This window comes from Motacilla alba, chromosome 18, assembly GCF_015832195.1.
Source record: "Motacilla alba alba isolate MOTALB_02 chromosome 18, Motacilla_alba_V1.0_pri, whole genome shotgun sequence".
Lineage (NCBI taxonomy): Eukaryota > Metazoa > Chordata > Aves > Passeriformes > Motacillidae > Motacilla > Motacilla alba.
The window spans coordinates 1196930-1216250 of record NC_052033.1 but is presented as its reverse complement, the minus strand read 5'-3'; the positions used below and the strand labels follow the sequence as shown (position 1 = coordinate 1216250).

Sequence of the window (19321 nt, the reverse complement as noted above, 5' to 3'; positions counted from 1 at the left end):
CCCCGGGAACAGGGCAGCGGCTGCAGCCAAGCACAGACGGCGTAGGAGCAGGGTTACCAGGGTTACGCAGCCACAGGGCTGTATGACCTTGAGCAGGCATTCACCAGCTGCTGCTGCTCGGGTCTCAGTAGCCTCCACAGTCTCCCTCTGCATAACTTAACATTTCTAGCGGAATTAAGAAACACACCGAGCAGCTTGCATCGTTGGAAAAGGATTTTTTTATTGCTTAGCCTTCTCCGCATCTCCAAAAGGAATTTTAAAAAATACCAAATAAAACATATCTAAACCAGTTGCTATTACAGTTCTGAAAACTTTGATAGCAAACACAGCCATGCTTAGCTCACTTCAACCCACCGAGCAGACCTTCTGGCACCTGGCACTTTTGGCATAGAGGCTAAAGCAAGTTTCGTACCTAGATATTCTGGTGGAGAGCAGATTGGAAAGCTGATGAGAATTTGTAGCTTTTTTCTTTACTCAGGGACCTCTCACATGCAAGAGAAAAAACAAGGATCCACAGCCAGGAAAGAAGATGTTGGGTTGAAAGAAAGGGGCTGCAGTTCAGCCCTGGTAAGACTGCCAGATGCAGTGTGCTGCCAGGGGTGGTGAAGTTTTCGCATGGTTTACACTGTGTGGCCAAAATGCATCTCAACACAGCTGCTGCAGGAGGCCAAGCTGCTGTCTGCAATGCTCTGGGGCTTTCTGTGGCCTCTGGCTGATGAAATTGTGTTCAAGGCACAGTTTCCTGCTCTAAAGTGTCTGGAAACTTTCCTCCAGGTGACTGAGTTTATGGCTGTGCCCTTTTCAGACCAGAATCAGATCTGATGGTCGTTGGCACAGCTGAATGACAGAGGCTCAGGCCACCAGCACTGATCTGCTTATTCTGTCCCTGATTGACTTCAGTGACACTCCAACCATTCCATCGGTGTAGCAAAGTGGTTCTTTACATGTGATAAAAGGATCACCAGCAAAGTGTTTTCTAATGGTCCACAGTCAGCAAAAGATGACTCAGGAAAGGCAGGCTAGTGGTCCAGGAGGTGAGAAAGCTGGAGAGCCAGTGTCTTCAAGAACAACGCAGTGTGTACTCCCAGCCCAGAAAAGCCCAGCTAAGCCAAACAGACTTGTGTGCTGTAAATTACACACTATGCCTGAGCCACCTGGGTGGGTGAAGTCTGTAACAGCCAATAAAGTGGCCAACTTCCCAAGGTTTCAGTTATCACAGGCTCTGTGTTCTGTAATATTTCATTAATCAGGAAAACAACTCCTGAGTAAAGCTCTTCCCTTTATCCCATCCCATTTCTGCAAGTGACAGCAGCTTCAGTGATTAACATCAACGGGCAGCTTGAACTCCTTCAGTGAATAGAAGGTGACTTCTCCATGATCCACCAGTGCAAAGACCAGTGGGACGTCCCCACTCAGATACGTCACCTGCTTCAAAGCCCGCAGGGAGGGGATCTGCTCATCAAAGCTGCAGAGAGAGAAAAACATCCTGTTTGTTCTCCAAGCACGAGGAACACAGAGGCAAAGCTGTCCTGGCCAGCCATCACAACAGCTTCCTCTGGCCTGAGGAGCTGGTAGTGATTCTCCCCAACCACTGCAGTCCTGCCAGCCCTGAGAGTGAGTACCCAGCATGCCGGGAACTGGGAGCTGTTGAATCCTTTGCCAAAAACAAGGAAAACTGCACGCTGCTCCATGCTGTGCCCATTAGATGTGGCTCACAGGGATATTGGCAAATGGTCCGTCCACTGCAATCTTAATACCTTTGTGCTGGGAAGATCTTTAGGTTGCTGGAATCAACATCTGACCTGCTTTTCACTCCTTTTAATTCTGCAGAGACTGGTTGCTCATCAATTAAAATATTTAGGCAACAAGGATCATCCTACTGGCTTATGACATACCTTGGTAAAACTGCAATACCACCTTCCTTGCTCTGTCTACTACAGCTGCAGAGAGCAGAGGGACAGTTTTAGTAAAGCAAAATGAGAAAAGGCAGAAACTGAACTTTGTACCTAGGTACGGAGTTTAAGTATCAGGTTCTGGATCCAGCAAGAAAGGGGACACCTACCCTCTGTTCTTAGTGATTTTAACATTACACTTGACAAAAATACTGAACCCATGGCTCAGAGCCTGTAGCAAGTTCCAGGGAGCTTCATCTCTGCAGAAATCCACAGTGATCAGCACTGACTGAGGATTCAGCTCCCGTAGCATTGGGTTCTACCTGAATTTCACAAGCATTGCATAAAAGCTGTGGCTTCTTTCTCCTGACTCCCAGCAATACTCAGACATGAGCAGCAACCACATGACCAAATAGTGTGGGTTGAATGTAAGGGCAGGGGGAAGCGGGGGAACTGTCGGCCACAGCCTCCAACAAAGGATGAGGAACTGAAAGAAAAAAAAATCCTGGGCAGCACCACCCTCAAGGGAGACACTCAGATGATCTGTAAAGCTCACAAGATGTTGGGTCATTTACAGATCATTAGGACTTCGTTTCCACAACAACTGCAAAGTTTCAGAAAAGCACAAGACTCACGGGTACCTCCGAACACACATCCTGACATGCGGCTTCCCAGGGTTTGTCTTCTTAAACTTGGACACAGCATCTGCTTGATACACATTGAAGTCTATCTTCATGGCCTCTGGGTCCTCCTGCAGCCTGCAGGGGAACACACCCACACAGATATGGGATCGGAACACTGCAGGGTATGGGTACAGCAGAAAAAAGAGGGAGCAAACACTCCCTTTAGTTTGGGTCTAGTTTTGACTAGTTTGGGTCCCTTGAAAGGCTTCACTCCTCAAAGGACTGACCTTGCAACTGTATTAATTACTTTCCAGAATTTTCCTGTGGTCAGACCAGAGCAAGATCCTGGCTCACATCTACCCCTCGCCCTCACAAGAAGCAGCACTAACAAAGACCAGGAGCAAAGCACTGCAGGAACTGCTCACAAGCACCACACAGACTCTGAGGCAGGATCAGAACCCAAAGTCCCAAAGCCAAGGTTTCACAACCACTGAAGCAGGCATGGCAGCCCATTCCAGGGATGAGGCACAGGTGAAACCCAATCGAACCTCTGGCTGGGGGGCAGAGACGGAAGGGCAGGATAAGAGAGGAACCCTGCTGTTTTAATTGGCCTGGAAAGCCCTGGCTCTGTTGCTGCAGGACCTGCTACTTCATGGAAATGTCACCCCCTCACTAGAGATGCTAGGGGGTCATGGAGCAAAGCACTGGGTTCTCTTGGCACCCTGGATGAGCAGCAGCTCCCAAACTGCTGCTGGGAGCACTTCACAGACCTCACAAGCAGGGACAGTCACAAGACACTCCTGCTCCCCAACAGCTCCAAGCTGACTGGCTGGATACTAACCGGGAGGCTCCATCCAGGATGTGGGAGGGCTGCAGCACACTGATCTGCTGGAGGAGCGCAGCTGGAGGGAGAAGGAACGGGGAAAGGATCAGACCAGCAATTTCCCACCCAGGGCACTCCAAGCACTCCACACCACCCACAAGCCTTCCTCCTCTGACAATGGCTGGCAGCTCCACAATCACCACTGGCTACTTCAAAGACCTCAACTTCCTCATCTCCTCCCAGCACATAGCCCAGGCACTCTGCAGTTGCTTTGCATCTTGCTGGCCCTGACTGCACATGCCTAACAGCCCAGCAGGAAGGACTGCAATACATCAGGACATGGGGAATGGATTAGAAGCCCTCCCAAGGCCCTGTTTATCCTGGCACTTGAGTGGGCTATAGAAAGATTCTCCTGCTCAAAGTACTGTCCCCAAAACTGATGTTCAGCTTCTCCATGTCATCCCTTTTGCTGCTGCATACCACACACTTTCTCAGAGCTAGGGGGAGAGAAAGGTCCCTGTCAAATTCCCAGAGCCACACCTGGCGAGGTCACTTCTTCTGGCCGCAGCAGCGGTACGACAGCTTGGTCCCAGAGGTGTGAAGGTCGCTTCCAAACCCTCTGCTGCCTCCTCTGTTCCAAGAGGGCTTTGTACTCCTGCCAGTTGGAGCAGCGCCTCACCTCCTGGTCGGCATTGACACTGCTCTTGTACCTGCTCTCCCTCTCCCGCTGCTTCCTCTCCTTCCGTGACAGCTTCTCCTGTTTCTGGTTGATCTGTGTGCACCAGGAAGCTGCATCCACCTCCCTGCCTGGCACGTTCTCTGGCAGGAGCCTGCTGTCAGGGGAGGGCAGATGTGTGCATGGCTGGTCTGAGGCCATGTTGGGAAATGTGATGGTGGTAAAATCCCAGCGGGGTGCATGAGTGTCAGTGCTGCTCTCCTTGTGGTCTCCAGCCTGCTTGCTGGAGAAGCTCAGAGAGTCCTTTTGTCCTGTATCAAGAAGAACTGGCATTGACTCCCCCTCTGCACTGCCAGCATCTGATTCCTCTGGCTGCACTGACAAGGGCTTTTCATCCACTGGAATGGAGTCTCCATAGTCATCTCCATCTTTGCTGGAGGTCCCTTCAGCTTCTGAAAGGTCCTCATATACTTTATGTTTCTTCTCATGCAACCTAAAGATAAAGGAACAGTAAAAAATTCAGGGAGAGAATGCAGTTGACCTTGCTTTCCTTTAAATTCTGACTGCTCCCTGTTAACAGGAAGAATGCAGTCTGCCCAGCCTGAAGGAAGGACAGCAAAGGTGGCAGGAACCCCCAGAAAGGTCTGCAAACCCTTCACAACAACTTCTTTGTGAGACAAATGAGAAAAGAAAAAAGCAGGCAAAACTAAACAGTGAATGCCAAAGGCAGATTAAACTTCTGGGAAGTCCTGCACAAGGTTTGACTTAAACGCCCAAGAGAATCTCAGCCTTGATCTGTATAGACAATGCTCCCAACCTGCCATGCCAGGTCCACACCCCAGACACTGACCCAAACACCTCCATGCAAACACTATGGACTTCAGCCAAAGCAGCACAAGCCAGGCAGAAACCTGCCTGCCAGCACCTCTTATTGGTGAGATTCAGACCCTGATTCCAGAGAAGATGGGGCAGTTCTTAGACCAGCAGTTTAATCTCCCAGTTCCTACAACTCTACAACTCCTCAGGCACTGATTTACTGTCAACAGAGACTCTCCAGCCTCATCTTCCCCGTTTCTGAAAGGCTGACGCCACCTCCTGGGAACTGTCAGAATTATGAGAGGAATTGCTCATTGTCAGGTTGTGTGATGTTTCAGACATGTGCAAGCCCTAGGACACAAGTCTGCTCTCTGCTGTTGAGTCCTGGCAGGTAAATTGGACTGAGGAGGTGGATAAATGCAAGATGTGCACTGTGGTAGCTGTGCTCCTGCTAAAAAAGACCAGGAGGAGGCACATGACACGTGTTCCTTTTGCACTGACCTCTCCACCCTTCTCTTTTGACATCTCACCCCCACAGGTGGAGGACCTGGGGGCAATTTGTCCCTCTTAGCTCTGGCATGACACACACGTGACAAAAGGCAACACTGCAAAGTGTTCAGAAAAAGTGCTGCACTGCCTGGGGACAGCCAAGAGCAAGGTGCCATACAAGGTCACTCCCAGCAGGAGGACCTGGGGACACTGCAGCAAAGCAGCTGTTCCTGAATAAGCCTGGCCTGAAGAGGATGGGAGAAAGCTTTGGGCCACATCCTTACCAGGGGCTGGAACTTCTCCTCCTCTTGCGATGGTGTTTCCCAGTGCTCTTGCAGTGACTTTCCAAGTTCAGCTGCCTCTCGTAGGGAGACGGGACAGAGCTGGAAGGAGAGACCAACATGGAGGCTGAGGGCAGGGTGATGTAGAGGAACTACTTTCTGTTCAGCCCCCAGGATACAGCAACCAAAGACACAGAAAATGCCCAAGTGGGACCAGAATGGCCCTCAGTTCATGCCCCATTTCATGTTCCAAATCACCTCCTCAGGAGGGAGGAGCAAGGAAGGCTAGAGTGCCACTTTTAGTCCTCAATCCTCCCAGGAGATAGAATGCAGGGCCAAAGTCCTCTTCTCTGGTCCCATTCCCTGGGGCCAGGCGGTGGGTACAGAGTCTCAGGGTCTTCAGGAAGGAGAAAGCAGCATGGGAAGGAAAAGTTGGTTACCTGGGGTCAAATCTCAGTACAATATAACCCAGTTGCTTCAAGTGGCTGAACACCTTAGAGCAAAGGAAAGCAAGAAGGTTAAATCACTCTAAACACAAACAATTTACTTCAGTTCCACTGTGACTGAGTGATGTCCTGGGGTGACTTTTTGATGCTCGTATCCCCATTCATCTGTTTAGCCCAGAAATAAGTTTTGCACCTTTAAGATTGGTTCTGAGAGCAAAGGTGGGGGGAGAAGAAGCGTGCGGTTCATTTTCAGGAACTGCACTCACTCCTCCACATTCTGGCTCCTGCACTGTGTTGTCTGTGGACAGACAGACGGTGGGACAGAGCTCTCCTTTGCTTTTAGTTGGTTTTTAGCTAGCTGAGGCAGAGAAGTTCCCTGGACTGTGGGTTTTCTTTCTCTTTGGACCTGTTTAACCTGCTCTGGACTGAACACCAGAAGAGCACCAGCAGCTCGCACCTGTGGCCCACTGGGCCAGGCCTGGGCTGCTGCACTTCCAGCACTGGAGGGACTGATCAGAGACTGAGTGAGCCAAGCTACAGCCCACTAAGGGGACCCAGGAAGGGGACTTTGTGAGTTTGCCATCTCTTTTGGAGCAGCAAGAGGTTTTATTGTTTAATATTATTCTCTTTTTTTTGTGCTGGTAAATGCTTTGCCTGTTAAATAAACAGTTTTTTCCACTTTTCTCCAAGGAAATCTTTTTCCCAAACGAGTTGTGGGAGGGGCCACTTGAATTTGCTTTCTAGAGGAAACCTCTTTAGAGGTTTTTCTCCCAAAATTGCCCTAAACCAGGACAGTGTGGCACTGGCAGAGGAGCAAATGCCAGGGTTAGAACCCAAAGCAAAGGTGGGGAAACATGAACTGAACATATGGAAGAAGGTGAGTGGGAACAACTGAGAATGACTTCCCTTCCCTCCCCATCATCCTACCCTGCTTCCAGCCACTGGAAGAACTTGTGTGGCTGAGGCTGGGCTTTCTGCCTTCATCCTCCTCCAACAGCTGGAGGTCCCAACACACCTGGTAATGTGACAGGCTCACTGCCTCCTGGCACAGCAGGGTCTCATAGGCTTCCTGGATTGACAGGGGCACATCTCTGTAAAAGAGCTGGACAGAGCCCTGCAGGGCAGAAGCTTGGTGTGAGTCACAGGAACAAATCTATGCAAGCTCACACCCTGTCCTTTCCCACTGGTCTGACAGCTGGTCCCAGCACCCTCCCTGACATGATATCCATCTCTCCCCATGTGCCATCTGGACTACGTACAGTCCCTTTCTCATACCCAGTTCCCCCATACCCTGGTTTGATCAGCCAGGTAAGAAGTTCCCACCCACAGCTCTCAGCTCCTGCATCTGTTCAGAGGATGAAGCTGGGAGCAAGATGCTCAGCTGATAAAATAACCACTGCTTGGAGAGATAAATTAACTTTGATGATCTGAGTGATTCAGGATACAGCACAACAACAAAAGCATTTATGACCAGCATAACTGAGAACTGGAGGAGGAATGAACGGCAGCTTCAGGTGGCACCAATTGGTGCCCCCATCAGAAGCATTTACCTCCTTTACAGACCCAGAGATCCCATAGGTAACTTCCCCTGGGAATAGCAAATGACCTCCAGGAGGCTGTTTTAGGCTACACCTCCTTTTCCTCCTTTTTGTCTTTTTAAATGGTGTCTGCTCATAAAGAAAACAAAACCCTAGAAACCACACCTTTTTCATGACATAGGCTGTAGTCATCTCACTGGTCTTTTCTGCTTTTAGGGGGATTTTGTACTCAGCATCTGACTAAAACATTTTATTACCATCAATTTGTCTACAAACTATTTCTCAGAATGCCAGGGGTAAAAAAGCCCCAGTTTTGCCTCAGGATTTAAGAGATGGCATCAGACGCTCACAATCTGCTTGTTTTGCTGAGAGATAAAAGTTCCCTTAAGATCAATGCACCAATTCTATTGATAACAGGTTTTGGAGGAGAGACCAAAAAAAACCCCTTTCTACAGCAGAGAAATCCAGCTGAGCCCTAAGCAGCATTTCTGCAAGCAGAGGAGCACTGAACACAACGTGGTCTCACTATTCTGTCTGTCACATTTAAATTTCTTTCTGCCATAAATACTGGGAAGAAATCCCAAGCAGCAACCCCAAAGACCTCTGCTTAAGGTGAATGAACTGGCCACAGATCCAACTAACATACTCTGTCGGTGACACAGAGGCTGCTTGAAAGTACAAGGTATGAACCCACAGCCTGGTGACAAACAGGTCCATCAGCAACACACTAAAAGAGACAATTCCTTGAGAACCAGCTGTTTATCAGCTGTTACAGCTCCTCCACTCAGTGAGGACCCAGTGCCCTCATCCTACTTACACACTCCAGCAGGTACAGAGCTTCTTCGGGCAGCAGACATTGTTTGCCTCGTTCTGAGAACCCCATGGTGTGCCAGAACTTTCCCTGGAACAGGAACACAAATCCCTGATTGGTTCTGGCTGTTCCCTGCTGACAGCCAGGCTCCCTTCCATTGCAAGAAGCAAATTAAAGAATCTGTGAGGGCAGCAGGAGATGATGGCACTGAACACACTCTGTAGCACTCACCGCAGGGGACTTCAGCTCCACGATGCCCTGTTCTGGTTTCCACTCAGCCTTCACCAGACTCCCCCTGAGAAGAATAAAGATTTGTTTATAACTGCTAGTGTGGCCTACAATCAGCTCCCGGTGTAGCAACACAAAACAAGCTCAAAACAAGCTCGGGAAGGTGTCAAAGGGCAGAAAGTTTCCAGGTGGCATTTTCACAAGGCATTAGAAAGCCATCATCCCCTAGATCTAGCAGCACTTTATCATCACCAACCGGTTAAAAGTGTCTTCAGTCAGCACCACAGAGACATGTCCACAGGCTACAGCAGCTTGCTGGAGATGCATGGACTAAGCCAGGATATGTGGATATTGAGGAACTAACACAGGTTGCCCAGAGAAGCTGTGGCTGCCACGTTCCTGTAAGCGTTCACAGCCAGGTTTGATGGGGCTCTGAGCAACCTGGTCTAGTGGAAGGTGTCCTTGCCTATGGCAGAGAGTCCAATGGGGTGATCTTTAAGGTCTCTTCCAAATTAAACCATTCAGCGATTCCGTATCATACAGAACTCAGCTGCTGCCAAGACATGCTCTAATCACTGTACCCCACCCACGGGGCCTCATAGGGAAAAATTAATAGCTGCAGGCCAAGCAGAGAAGGTGCATCTTGAAAGGTGGGTGTGAATGCCTCCCAAGTGATAAGCACCAAAGTCTGGCAGCACTGTTGAAACAACCAAAACTGATACATCAGGGACACTGACAGTTGGTCAAATCTGCACAAGGCCACACAGGAGCATCAACAAACCACTCTGTAACTTGGATCATGCCCAAGAAGGTAGTGGCTGCTACAGCAGTGGCTGCAGTACCTACAAAGGCTACAGGATTACACACGCACCTGTAAAAACCAAGAGCCCTGTGAGGGACTTTCTGAAGCCACAGGTGTGCCAGCATGTCCCTGTGCCCCTTCACGGACAGCCAGGCTGTGTCGCACTGCTGCTGCTCCAGCAAGGGCACTGAGTGCAGGTGAACTGCGGGGGGTTTATTGCGCTGACCAACACCTCCTGCTACCAACAGCTCGATCGCACCCGTAACCCCCGAGCTGTGCTCTGCCCGCCGGCATCATCCCTTCCACGGGGAAAGCCATTCCCAGCGCCGCTCCCAGGGATGGACTTACGGCCGCTCCGGGCGCTCCTCGCAGAGCAGCCGCCACTGCTCCTCGCAGCAGCGCCGCAGCCTCTCGGCCTGCCGGGCCGAGCCGTCGGGGAGGAAATCCTTCTGCCCGCGGGGGCTCCGCGGGGCCTGGCGACGCTCCGCCTGCTCCGCCGTGCTGCGGGAGACAGGTGGTGAGGGACGGGGGAGCGGCCGACAGCCCCGGGACCCCGGGCAGCCCCGGACTGCAGTGTTCCCGGGGCCTCCCCGGTCCTCCCGTGCTTCAGTAGCCCCTCCAGATCCCCGTACCGGGGGCTCCCGCGGTGCTTCCCCAGGCCCCGTACCGCGGGTCCCCCCGGTACCTCCCCGGACCCCTCATCGGTGGCTCCCGCCGGTGCTTCCTTTTCCCCGGTACCGCGAGTTCCGCCGGTGCCTCCCCGGTCCCCAGTTGCGCAGGCTCCCCCCGGTGCTCCCGCGATCTCCCGTAGCGCGGGTGCCTGCGGTTCCCCACGGCACCTCCTCAGCCCCCTCACCGCGGGTTCCCCCGGTGCCTCCCCGCTTTCCCCCCTTCCGCCCCACCTGAGGCGGCGGGACCCGCCAGCCTCCATGGGCACGTGCACGACCAGCGTCCTTCCGCCGTCGGGCACGAGCGCCGCCAAGAGGGGCGAGCTCTGCCAACGCGTCCCCTGGCGGCTCGGAGGACTGCGAGCGGCGGGGACCGGGCACGGGGAATGGAGCGGGGAGGGAACGGAGCACCCGGGGCCGGGCACTGCTGAGGGACCGGGCACGGGCACCGGGAATGGAGCGGGGAGGGGACGGAGCACCCAGGGCCGGGCACCGGGAATGGAGCGGGGAGGGGACGGAGCACCCAGGGCCGGGCACAGCTGAGGGACCGGGCACGGGAAATGGAGCGGGGAGGGGACGGAGCACCCAGGGCCGGGCACTGCTGAGGGACCGGGCACCGGGAATGGAGCGGGGAGGGGACGGAGCACCTAGGGCCGGGCACAGCTGAGGGACCGGGCACGGGCACCGGGAATGGAGCGGGGAGGGGACGGAGCGCCCAGGGCCTGGCACAGCTGAGGGACCGGACCGGGAGCGGGGAGGGGACGGAGCACTCAGGCCGGGCACCGGGTTTTGCCCCGGTGTCTGACCCAGGTCCGCCGTGCTGAGCTGCCCCCGATGAACGCCCGCCGCTCCCACACGCCCCATCCGCAGCCGGGATGGCAGGAGGGAGGTGAAACGAATCATGGGTTGCAGTAAAGGGCAGGAAGATCATGCACCGGTAAATGATACGGGTAAACAGGCTTGGTTTGAGTTAAAAAACAAAAAAACCAAACCCAACAACAACAAAAACCCCAGAAAACAAAAACAAACAAAAAACCACACACCAAAAAACCCACAAACAAACAAAATTCTTGCTAATTAATATTAGTCCCAGGCTTGGATATCTGCTCTGTCCAGGCTTCTGAGGAGCAGTGCAGCACCTGGACCACCTGTCCTTCCCCTCTTTCCCCCAGCCATGCTGCTCACAGGACCTTCTATCAAGTTTTCCCTCTCTCTCCTCACTGCATTTTGCCCTTTCTTAAATACATTTCCCCAAAGGAAAATAATTTCTTAAATAATAAATTCTTAGTAATTATAATATAAATAATTCTTAAATCCTCACAAATTCCTAAAATCTTACCAGCTCAATAAACTCTTCAGTACATTTCCCCAGCATCACAGACAGGCTGTGCCCTACCATGGGGCTGTCGGAACTATGTGGGACCAGCCAGACCAGTCTGGAAGTGGCTGTGTGCTGCCCCCTGGGGCAGGAGGATTGTCCCTAAAGTGGTGTCACTATTTCTCCTGGCTCAGGCTTCAGCAGTGGCTGGTACCTTTGACTGCCTGGAATGTGCAGTGATGCACTGGGGCCTCACACCTCTGCCAGCATGGCTGGACTGGCTGCCAGGGAAGGCATGGACAGGTCTGATGGGGAAACGCAACAAAAGTTCAAGTTTCACCTCAAACCCGTCTCCTGTTGCTGTGGGATATCTCACAGGAGGCACTGAGCCTCAAGTAGGAAAAACACAGCTTTTCTCCCTACCAGAGTCCCTGGGTCCAACTGTGGTTTCCCAATAAAAGCCCTTTGACAAGATGCCAACAACAGGAGATGAATGTAAAAACCATTCCCTTCCATTTTCCACTGAAATGATTTAATTTTCACTTCCTGCCTCATTATTTCCTCCTCCTGAATAGAGCCTTCACCTTGCGAGGGGGTCAAGTGATTTTGGCCAGCACATGGGGGGACAAGAACCCACAAATGGGGTGAGGGGCAGAAGGCTGTGCAGGGGCAGTGCTTTTTCACCCTGATTTCCAAAAAGTACATGTAGTTTGGAGACTGCTTGGACTGCCTGATTATCACATAATCCCAGGACCCCACATCCTGTGGCTTTCAACTTTTGGGCTGTCACCCCTTTGTTTAGCTCAGTCTTCCTAAAATAGCTGTGTTTAAATTGCTCAGGGAAAAGCTCTGATCCAGAATTTGCTTTTGTCACCCACTGTGATTACAAGACCCAGAAATGTCAAGACTAATCTCAGTTCATGCTTCTTTTCAATACTGGGATTTTAGCTGTCATGTGGTGGGGGGACGTCCTGTTCCTCTCAGGGGCACCAGCAGAGCCTTGGCAGGATGGGACTCATGTTCTCCCCAGCTGAATCCTCTTATCAGCCCTAATTCTGAGTGTCACCAGCTGGGTGTGGGTGGTCCTGGGGGCTGCACTTCCTATTCTCCACTTGCAAATGGAGGGTGAGGTGGCTTTCTTTTTTCCTTTTAGATACTCTGGGTTTGAGTTAGGATTTTTAGTGTTAGGTTTCTGACCAGCTGCTTTGAAACTCTGTAGTGTTTGTGGTGGGGTTTTATGGGTTTCTTTCCTTAAATTTGGGGTATTTTTACCTTTGTTCAGGGTGGAACCTGAATGTGTTTTGAGTGGAGCATGACTGTCCTGGGTTCTCTTTGTGGACATGGTTGTGGAAAGAAGCTGAACTAATGGTCACTGAGCTGAGCAGTGGTGAAACCTGGCACTGTGAGGGAATGGTTTGTTCAGGGGGTCCTAGGAGCTCAGGTAATGATGGATGTGGGACTGTGAGGTCCCACAGGAAGGCTGTGGGTGTGTGGCACCAGGGAGCAGAGCAGGATCCAGCCCTTGCTGGCTGGCAGGCAGGGGAAGCCATGGAGGAAGCTGATGGTGGAGGCCAGAGCTGCTCCTGATTCCCCTGTGGGACACTGCCATCATCCCAGGTGAGAAAGGGCTTGATTTGCCTAGAGAGACACCACACTGAGTAAACCAGAGTAGTGGATGTGGGCTCTTGGAGCAGGTGAGTGTGGTGCATTTGCCCACTATGCTGTGGTGGGTTTGGTTTTGTTTTTTTTTTTTTTTTTTCTGATTGGGAAAATTGTTAATAAAATGTAAGAAAAGTGGGGGCTGGCTGCCTCTTCTGAACAGGACAGCCTGTCCCTGTTTCTCCCTCCTGCTTTTGACCCTTCTCTAGGGGGGAGCAGAGCAGAGCTGTGGTGTGTGAGGATAGGTTTGAGTCCTTCCAGTCCTTTTTTGTTGTGCTGAAGTCGTGTTCATGCAGTCCCTGTATTCACAAGTTCATTGTGGCTAACTCCTGGATGAACTTGATGTAAATAGACTCAGTGTTTTTTGAAAAAACAGGAGAAGGTTTGGCCTTAGGATTGTTTTTCTAGTTTCAAGTAGCATAGCCAGGTGGGAATTGCGTGCTCTATGCTGGAGCAGAGCAGCTCTGCCAGGTACAGCTACCTGCTTTAATCCCTGTGTTAACAACTCCTGCAGTTCCTGGCAGGATGTTTGGAAATATTTTAGTAATTCTGCAAAAATCAGCTGTGCCTCAGACTTTACAAATGGTAACACTTGGAAAACAGTGTCTGAGATGGATAATTGAGCATCATCTTGCCTTAATTACAACTCATGGAGTATGTTCTGATACCAGGAGGATTTGTGTATAGATGCTTTGTGTGATTTCGGACAGAAAAGGATGTTACAAATGTTCAAGACCAAGCTGGAGGGGGCTTTGAGCAGCCTGGTCTAGTGGAAGGTGTCCCTGCTCAAAGCAGGGGTCTGGAAAGGGATGAGCCTTAAGGTCCCTCCCAACCCAAACAATTCTGTGATTTTATGAAACTCCCTAAAACTGGCAAATGCTTCAATTCCTGTGTGTGTTGCAATACCTGTGGTGTTATCACAGTTGCTCTGAGCTATGCCCACATCATGACTGCCCAACAAATCATGAATCAGCTGTAGTTCAGCAATCAGTTGTCTGATTTTTATTATACTTAATTATATTCTAGTGAAAACATCTCAATTCTGAGCTTCCAGAGCATCACTGAGACAACTTAAACTTCTTACAGTAGACCATGAGAAGGGGTGGTTTGGCAGTCTGTTCCAGCAGGATTTGGCAGACCTTGAGCCTACACTGAAGTATTTGGGTTTGGATGCAAAGCAGGTAATGGTGTTAGGTGTTACAGCTTGTCTGGGAGGTGTGGGATCTGTCTGTTTTCTAGCCTCACCTGGGAGTCTTTTGGCAAATTCCTTATTGCTTTAGGATGCCTATGATCATTCCCACAGCGTGTCACAGCTGGGAGTTTGGGCAGGGCAATGGAAAGAGACTTTTGTCCAAACAGGAGATTACTGAGGATGGTTTCTGGGCTTAACCTCTGTTGTCACTCATCAGGGCTGGGCTTGGAGGATAGAATGAGATTTTTAAGGAAAAAAAAAAAAAAAAAAAACATGTCTTTGAGAGCAGGACTTTGGGGATTAAGCAGTTAATACATGTCCATAACCACTATGTGCTCTGGTTTGCTGACAGCTATCACTGCCTCCTGATGGCTGAGAAATGGAAAGAGCTTAAATTTCACTCTGTCTTCTAAATTTGTGGTAGAAAATGCCTTTGTGTGACTTTCCATACTGGAGGACAATTCTTGGGGCTCTGCTTGGTGGCAGGAAAACAGTTAGTGTTGTTATGCAGGGCTGTGGTACACAATCAGCTACTGGAGACCCCAGTACTGATCTGAATCTGGGCTTTCAAATGTCACTGTGTGACTTTCTGGAGCTGCTGTCTGCTAGGCACCTAAGGATTTATTTGCAATCACTTACTGGAAACTGCACTTTGTTAATTGTATGTGAAAACCAAGGAACCACTGACTGAGTGCAGCAAGATTGATTGAAATGGTCAGGAGCCTTTCTTACCTCTGATGGGCTGGGCTGGGTTGGGAGAAATGCTGAGTTATTTCTGTCTGGTAAGAGAATGGCTGAAGCTTTCCTCATTTCCTCAATTTGCCTTGGTACCCTGCTCATGGTTCAGCTGGACAGACTGACACTGGGGTGCCTGCCTGGGGTGAAGGAGCCTCACTGTGCAGAGTTTGAGGCTACAGATTATTCTCCTTGCTCAAGTTTCAAGACTTCTGCAATGTGTTTGTGCTCACCAAGTAGTTGGAAATGTCTTCCCGGCTTTGATCTGGAGAAGAACTCAAAATCCTGCTGCTTCTTGCTGAGTCTTCCATGAAAGGAGATGCCTGGCAGGGAAATGCCTTCAGGTGGGAGACAAGTGACTGAGTCAGGACACCCAGGGTGCCTTTGGCTTGTGCTGGACACTGAGAAGGAGGATATATTGTTTAAGGCAAGGATTTGGGAGATTAAGGATCTGCTCTGCAGTGCCTCATTAGCTTGTGAAGCTTCAGGCTATTCCTTACCTGTTCTCTGCAGCCAGGCTTTAAACCAAATGGAATGAACAATTCATCAAATGGAATGAACAATTCCTGCTGTGCTGCTTGTGTGGCTGAGTCCATAAGCAGAGTGAGATGTGGAGCAGCAGGTGATGGTTGCTCAGAAAGGGTGAGGAGCTCTTCAGTGTCTGTACCAGCAGTCTCAGGACCCCTGAACTCTCTTCTGTGTCTCAAAGGTCTCTGCTTAGTTTATTTGGAATGCTGGTGTGTACCTCTCTGAGCTCTTGAGTTTAATTCAAGTGCTACGACAAGAGTTTAGCATAATGATGGTGTTTTAACAGCTCCAACAAACAAATCAGCCTTGTGAACATCGAGTGCCATCTACAGCTCCATGACAGGCTGAGACAGCTTCAGTTCCAGCACTAGAGCAGGTTGATTTGTTCTTGGTACACAAGGCCAAAGAGGAGGTTGCTTGCTTCCTTTTCTTATGGGAAGCAAACTGCCAGCAGAGTTATTGGATGGAGTGCGAAGGGATGAGTCTCCAGCTGGCAGCTGGTGTGAAGCAGGCACTGAGGAATGGGAAGTAAGGCTGGTTGTGATTATGCTTTGTGCTATTTGAAAACTGGGCTACTGCTTGAAAGATGGCCCATGGCAACACTTGTGGAGCTGGAGGAGCTGGCATGCCCTGCTCTGAGGAGGAAGGTGGGAGGAGGCTTCATGTGATGATTGTTGACTCCACTCCTTTGTCTGATCCTTCTGCTCTTTCTCTACTAGCTTTCACTCCACAGCAGCTCTTCAGTGCTGGGAGAAGGTTTGCCACTATATGACACTTGCAACCCCCTTAATATCCTCTCTGGTCTCCCTCCCTCCTCAATGTGTGGCTTCAGAAGTCAAGCTGGGAGCCTAGTGGGGTTGATATGATGGTCTTTGATCCCAAGTGTCCCACTGGCTGTGGGATCCTGCAGAGTGCCCTGTCTTTGGGGCCATTAAATAGATGCTAAAGACTCTGACCCCTGTACAGAGCTGGCCTTGACTGGACACTTCCCAGCCAAGAGCTGATTCTTGCATTTGAAGCTGTACATAACTTTCAGAGCCTACACCAAGGCCATTTTGTAGCTGTAATTCTCTTTTGCTTTAAACTTATAACCTGAGAATTTTCTCTCAAATGTGCACATGGTATTTTGTGTGATTGGATTCCATCTGGAGTAAAAAGGCAGGTTTGTAGGAGTGGTGCATTTCTGCACTGAAAGAACTGTGTAAATTGAAAACCACTCAGTGCCTGAGGGCTGTTATCTTTCTGCCAGTCACGTGTGGCTCTGGGTGAAGATTATAAAGGCAGTTGTCTGCTTTTTGCTTTTCAACAAGGCTTTATGCTGAAGGATAGAGTAATTTTCACCTGACACAGCAAAGGTATTTCTTTAAGTCCTCTAAAACCACATTGGGATCTGATGTGTTCGATGGAGCACTTGGGGGAGGTATGGAGTCCAGTCTGTGTGTGTAGCAACCCTGGGACATTTGGATGAATATTGCATGTGGCGGCTCCTGCCGCGTGTGCAGGGACCATCCCATAAATCTTTCCCAATAACCAAGCTGCTTTCCCCCTCTTCTCCCATAAATTTGTTGCTAAAAATTGAACTAATTTGAAAACCTGAATCCATGCTGGGCCCTACTGCCTGTGCTTGCCTCAGAGAAGTCGGTAGAGCTCCTGGCTGTTTTGGGGAGTGGTTTATGTCCTGACAATGCTGTTGTTGGTCATCCTGGGTGCACTGAGCTCCACAAGAGCACTTGGGTGCAAGGGCTGTGCCTCTCACTGCAAACCTCTGCACGCCTGAGCTGTGCTTCACATGTGGTTCCAGAGCAGTTCTCATTGGTGTGCAGCTAAATTAATGTTTTTCTTTAGTTCATTTCAGTTAGGAGCACAGAGAACTGGTGTCAGGAATCTTTCAATGTCCATCTATGAGGTTTTAGAAGGTGTGCTCAGGCTGAGCTTGGGGGACAGGCTGGGATGCAATCTTTGTATGTAGTGCTCTGAACAACGACTTGGAAAAGTGAGGGTGATGCCACTGAAGGGAACAGCCATGCTCCTTTCTCCTGAAAGCCTCATTTTCCTTTTTCAGGCATTGCTGGGACCTGTCAGGAGCTGTAGGGATGGGTAGATTTAATCAAGAAGCTGTTCCATCAGAAATGGCTGCACAGTGTCAACTTGAGCCAGGTATAACTTTATCCTAATGCAACTGGAGAGACTCTTTATTTTCCCTTGGTACACTCCTGAAAGGAGATGGAATTTATGCTGAAATACCTAGCAGCAAGCTGCCCTGCATGCAGGGGACAGCATGAGGATGGAGTTTATCTGGAACTGATCTGCAGTGTGTGTGAGCAATGATCCCACCAGCCCAGCAGGATTTGGGGTGGGAACAGGCAAGGTTAAACCCTCTGGCTACACCTCCACATCCAGAGGTAACTCTGGATACAGAAACCCTTCTGTTATCAGTGTGCAACGCTGTAACAGGATGCCTGCCCTGGCTGACAGTACCAGAGGGCAGCTCTGCTATCAATGGGTGAAATGCAGGAGCCTCCAAGAGGGGAGGATGGGGAAAGTCCCCCTGCCTTTGCTGCTGGGTGGGAAGGAGGATTGGTGTCAGGTGACAGGCAAGGGCAGGGAGGTGATCTGTTCCCCTCTTTGGGCCAGAAATGCTAAAGTGACTCCTACAACTTTGATATCAGGGGTTTTCAAAGGATACTGAGAGCTTGGAAGGCATGTGGAGGGAAGGAATGCAAGAACTCAGCCAGCTTAGTCCTTATCAAATGAAGGAATGGGTGACTTAGTTACACTTAAGTACTTTGCCAGATAACAAAGAGCACTTTAATAGTACAAAAAAAAAAAAAAAAAAGGCACAATGAGAGCTTGTCTGAAGGATACAATCAGACCAATTGCAACTAGAAATACTGAGCAATCTGCTAATGACTTCCACCCCAAAGGGGGAAATGCTGTCTCCTGGTGGGATGGCATGAATTGGCCAGATTTGTCTTGCATATTGACTAAACCAAGCACCTAATTTGGCTGAAAAAGACAGGCATGGGAGTTGTCAGGTGGGAAGGGAGATGTTTCCCACCATGGAATGAGGGCAGTGGGCTCTATTTTCAGCACTGTGAGGCTGCAGGGTCCAAGTTCTGGGGTTTTGGACATCTGGCCAATATCTTTGTGCTGGCTGTGACAAAGCAGCTGTGCAGATAAGTGGGATGATGGTCCTGCCTTGGCCTCAACAGCCACAAACTGGTGTCCAGAGTGTGTTCGGGGAACCACAGACAGACCTGGTGTTCCTGAGCTTGCTGGAGGAAGTGGGTGGAGAGCAGCCTGTGCTCATATGAGAGCAGAGAAATTGCTTCTGCTGGCTCTGTTTTTGCGCTTTTAACGCCGCTGTTGGCATTAGAGGGGCATTTTATCCAGATTATTCATGCACTGTTAATAACTCCAGAGTGCTGTGTGCTGGGTCTTGCTTTCAGTTGCACCCAGCACCTCAGCTATGCTGAAGCCAAGGGAGCTGTGCTGACAGATCTGAGAAAAGTCAGAATTCAATATTAAATAAATCTGCATCTATTTCCAAAGCATGGCTATAGAACAGGAACAGCGTGATCCCTGCTGCTGGCATAATTCCATTTAAATTATATATCTGCAGAGGGAAAAGCTGCTGGGGGATCTGCCGAGTGGTGTAGAGAGAAATGGAGCACCAGGCTTAGAACACCTGCTAATATAAGTTTTTGTCTTTTCTTTATGGACTGGAGATGAAAGTTTTGGGGGTCAAGCAGCTCTCCTGCTGCAAGGAGGTAACAGGCACTCCAAGGAGGATGCA

General features: G+C 50.2%; 1 protein-coding gene across 2 annotated transcripts; it reads right to left on the bottom strand.

The window, feature by feature from the left end:
* Positions 1-200: 200 nt before the first annotated feature.
* Positions 201-10404, bottom strand: TSEN54 (tRNA splicing endonuclease subunit 54). Of its 2 annotated transcripts, none has more exons than XM_038157453.1 (11): positions 10328-10404; positions 9774-9926; positions 8627-8690; positions 8402-8485; positions 7062-7160; positions 6041-6093; positions 5604-5702; positions 3879-4507; positions 3357-3417; positions 2528-2650; positions 201-1465 (listed from the first exon to the last, which is right to left on the bottom strand). In XM_038157453.1, exons 1-11 carry the CDS (start codon positions 10354-10356, stop codon positions 1315-1317), a joined length of 1545 nt encoding a protein of 514 aa, XP_038013381.1. In that variant the 5' UTR covers positions 10357-10404; the 3' UTR covers positions 201-1314. The 2 variants fall into 2 exon arrangements, with proteins under 2 accessions (XP_038013381.1, XP_038013382.1); XM_038157454.1 differs by having other exon boundaries at positions 2534-2650.
* Positions 10405-19321: the final 8917 nt, after the last annotated feature.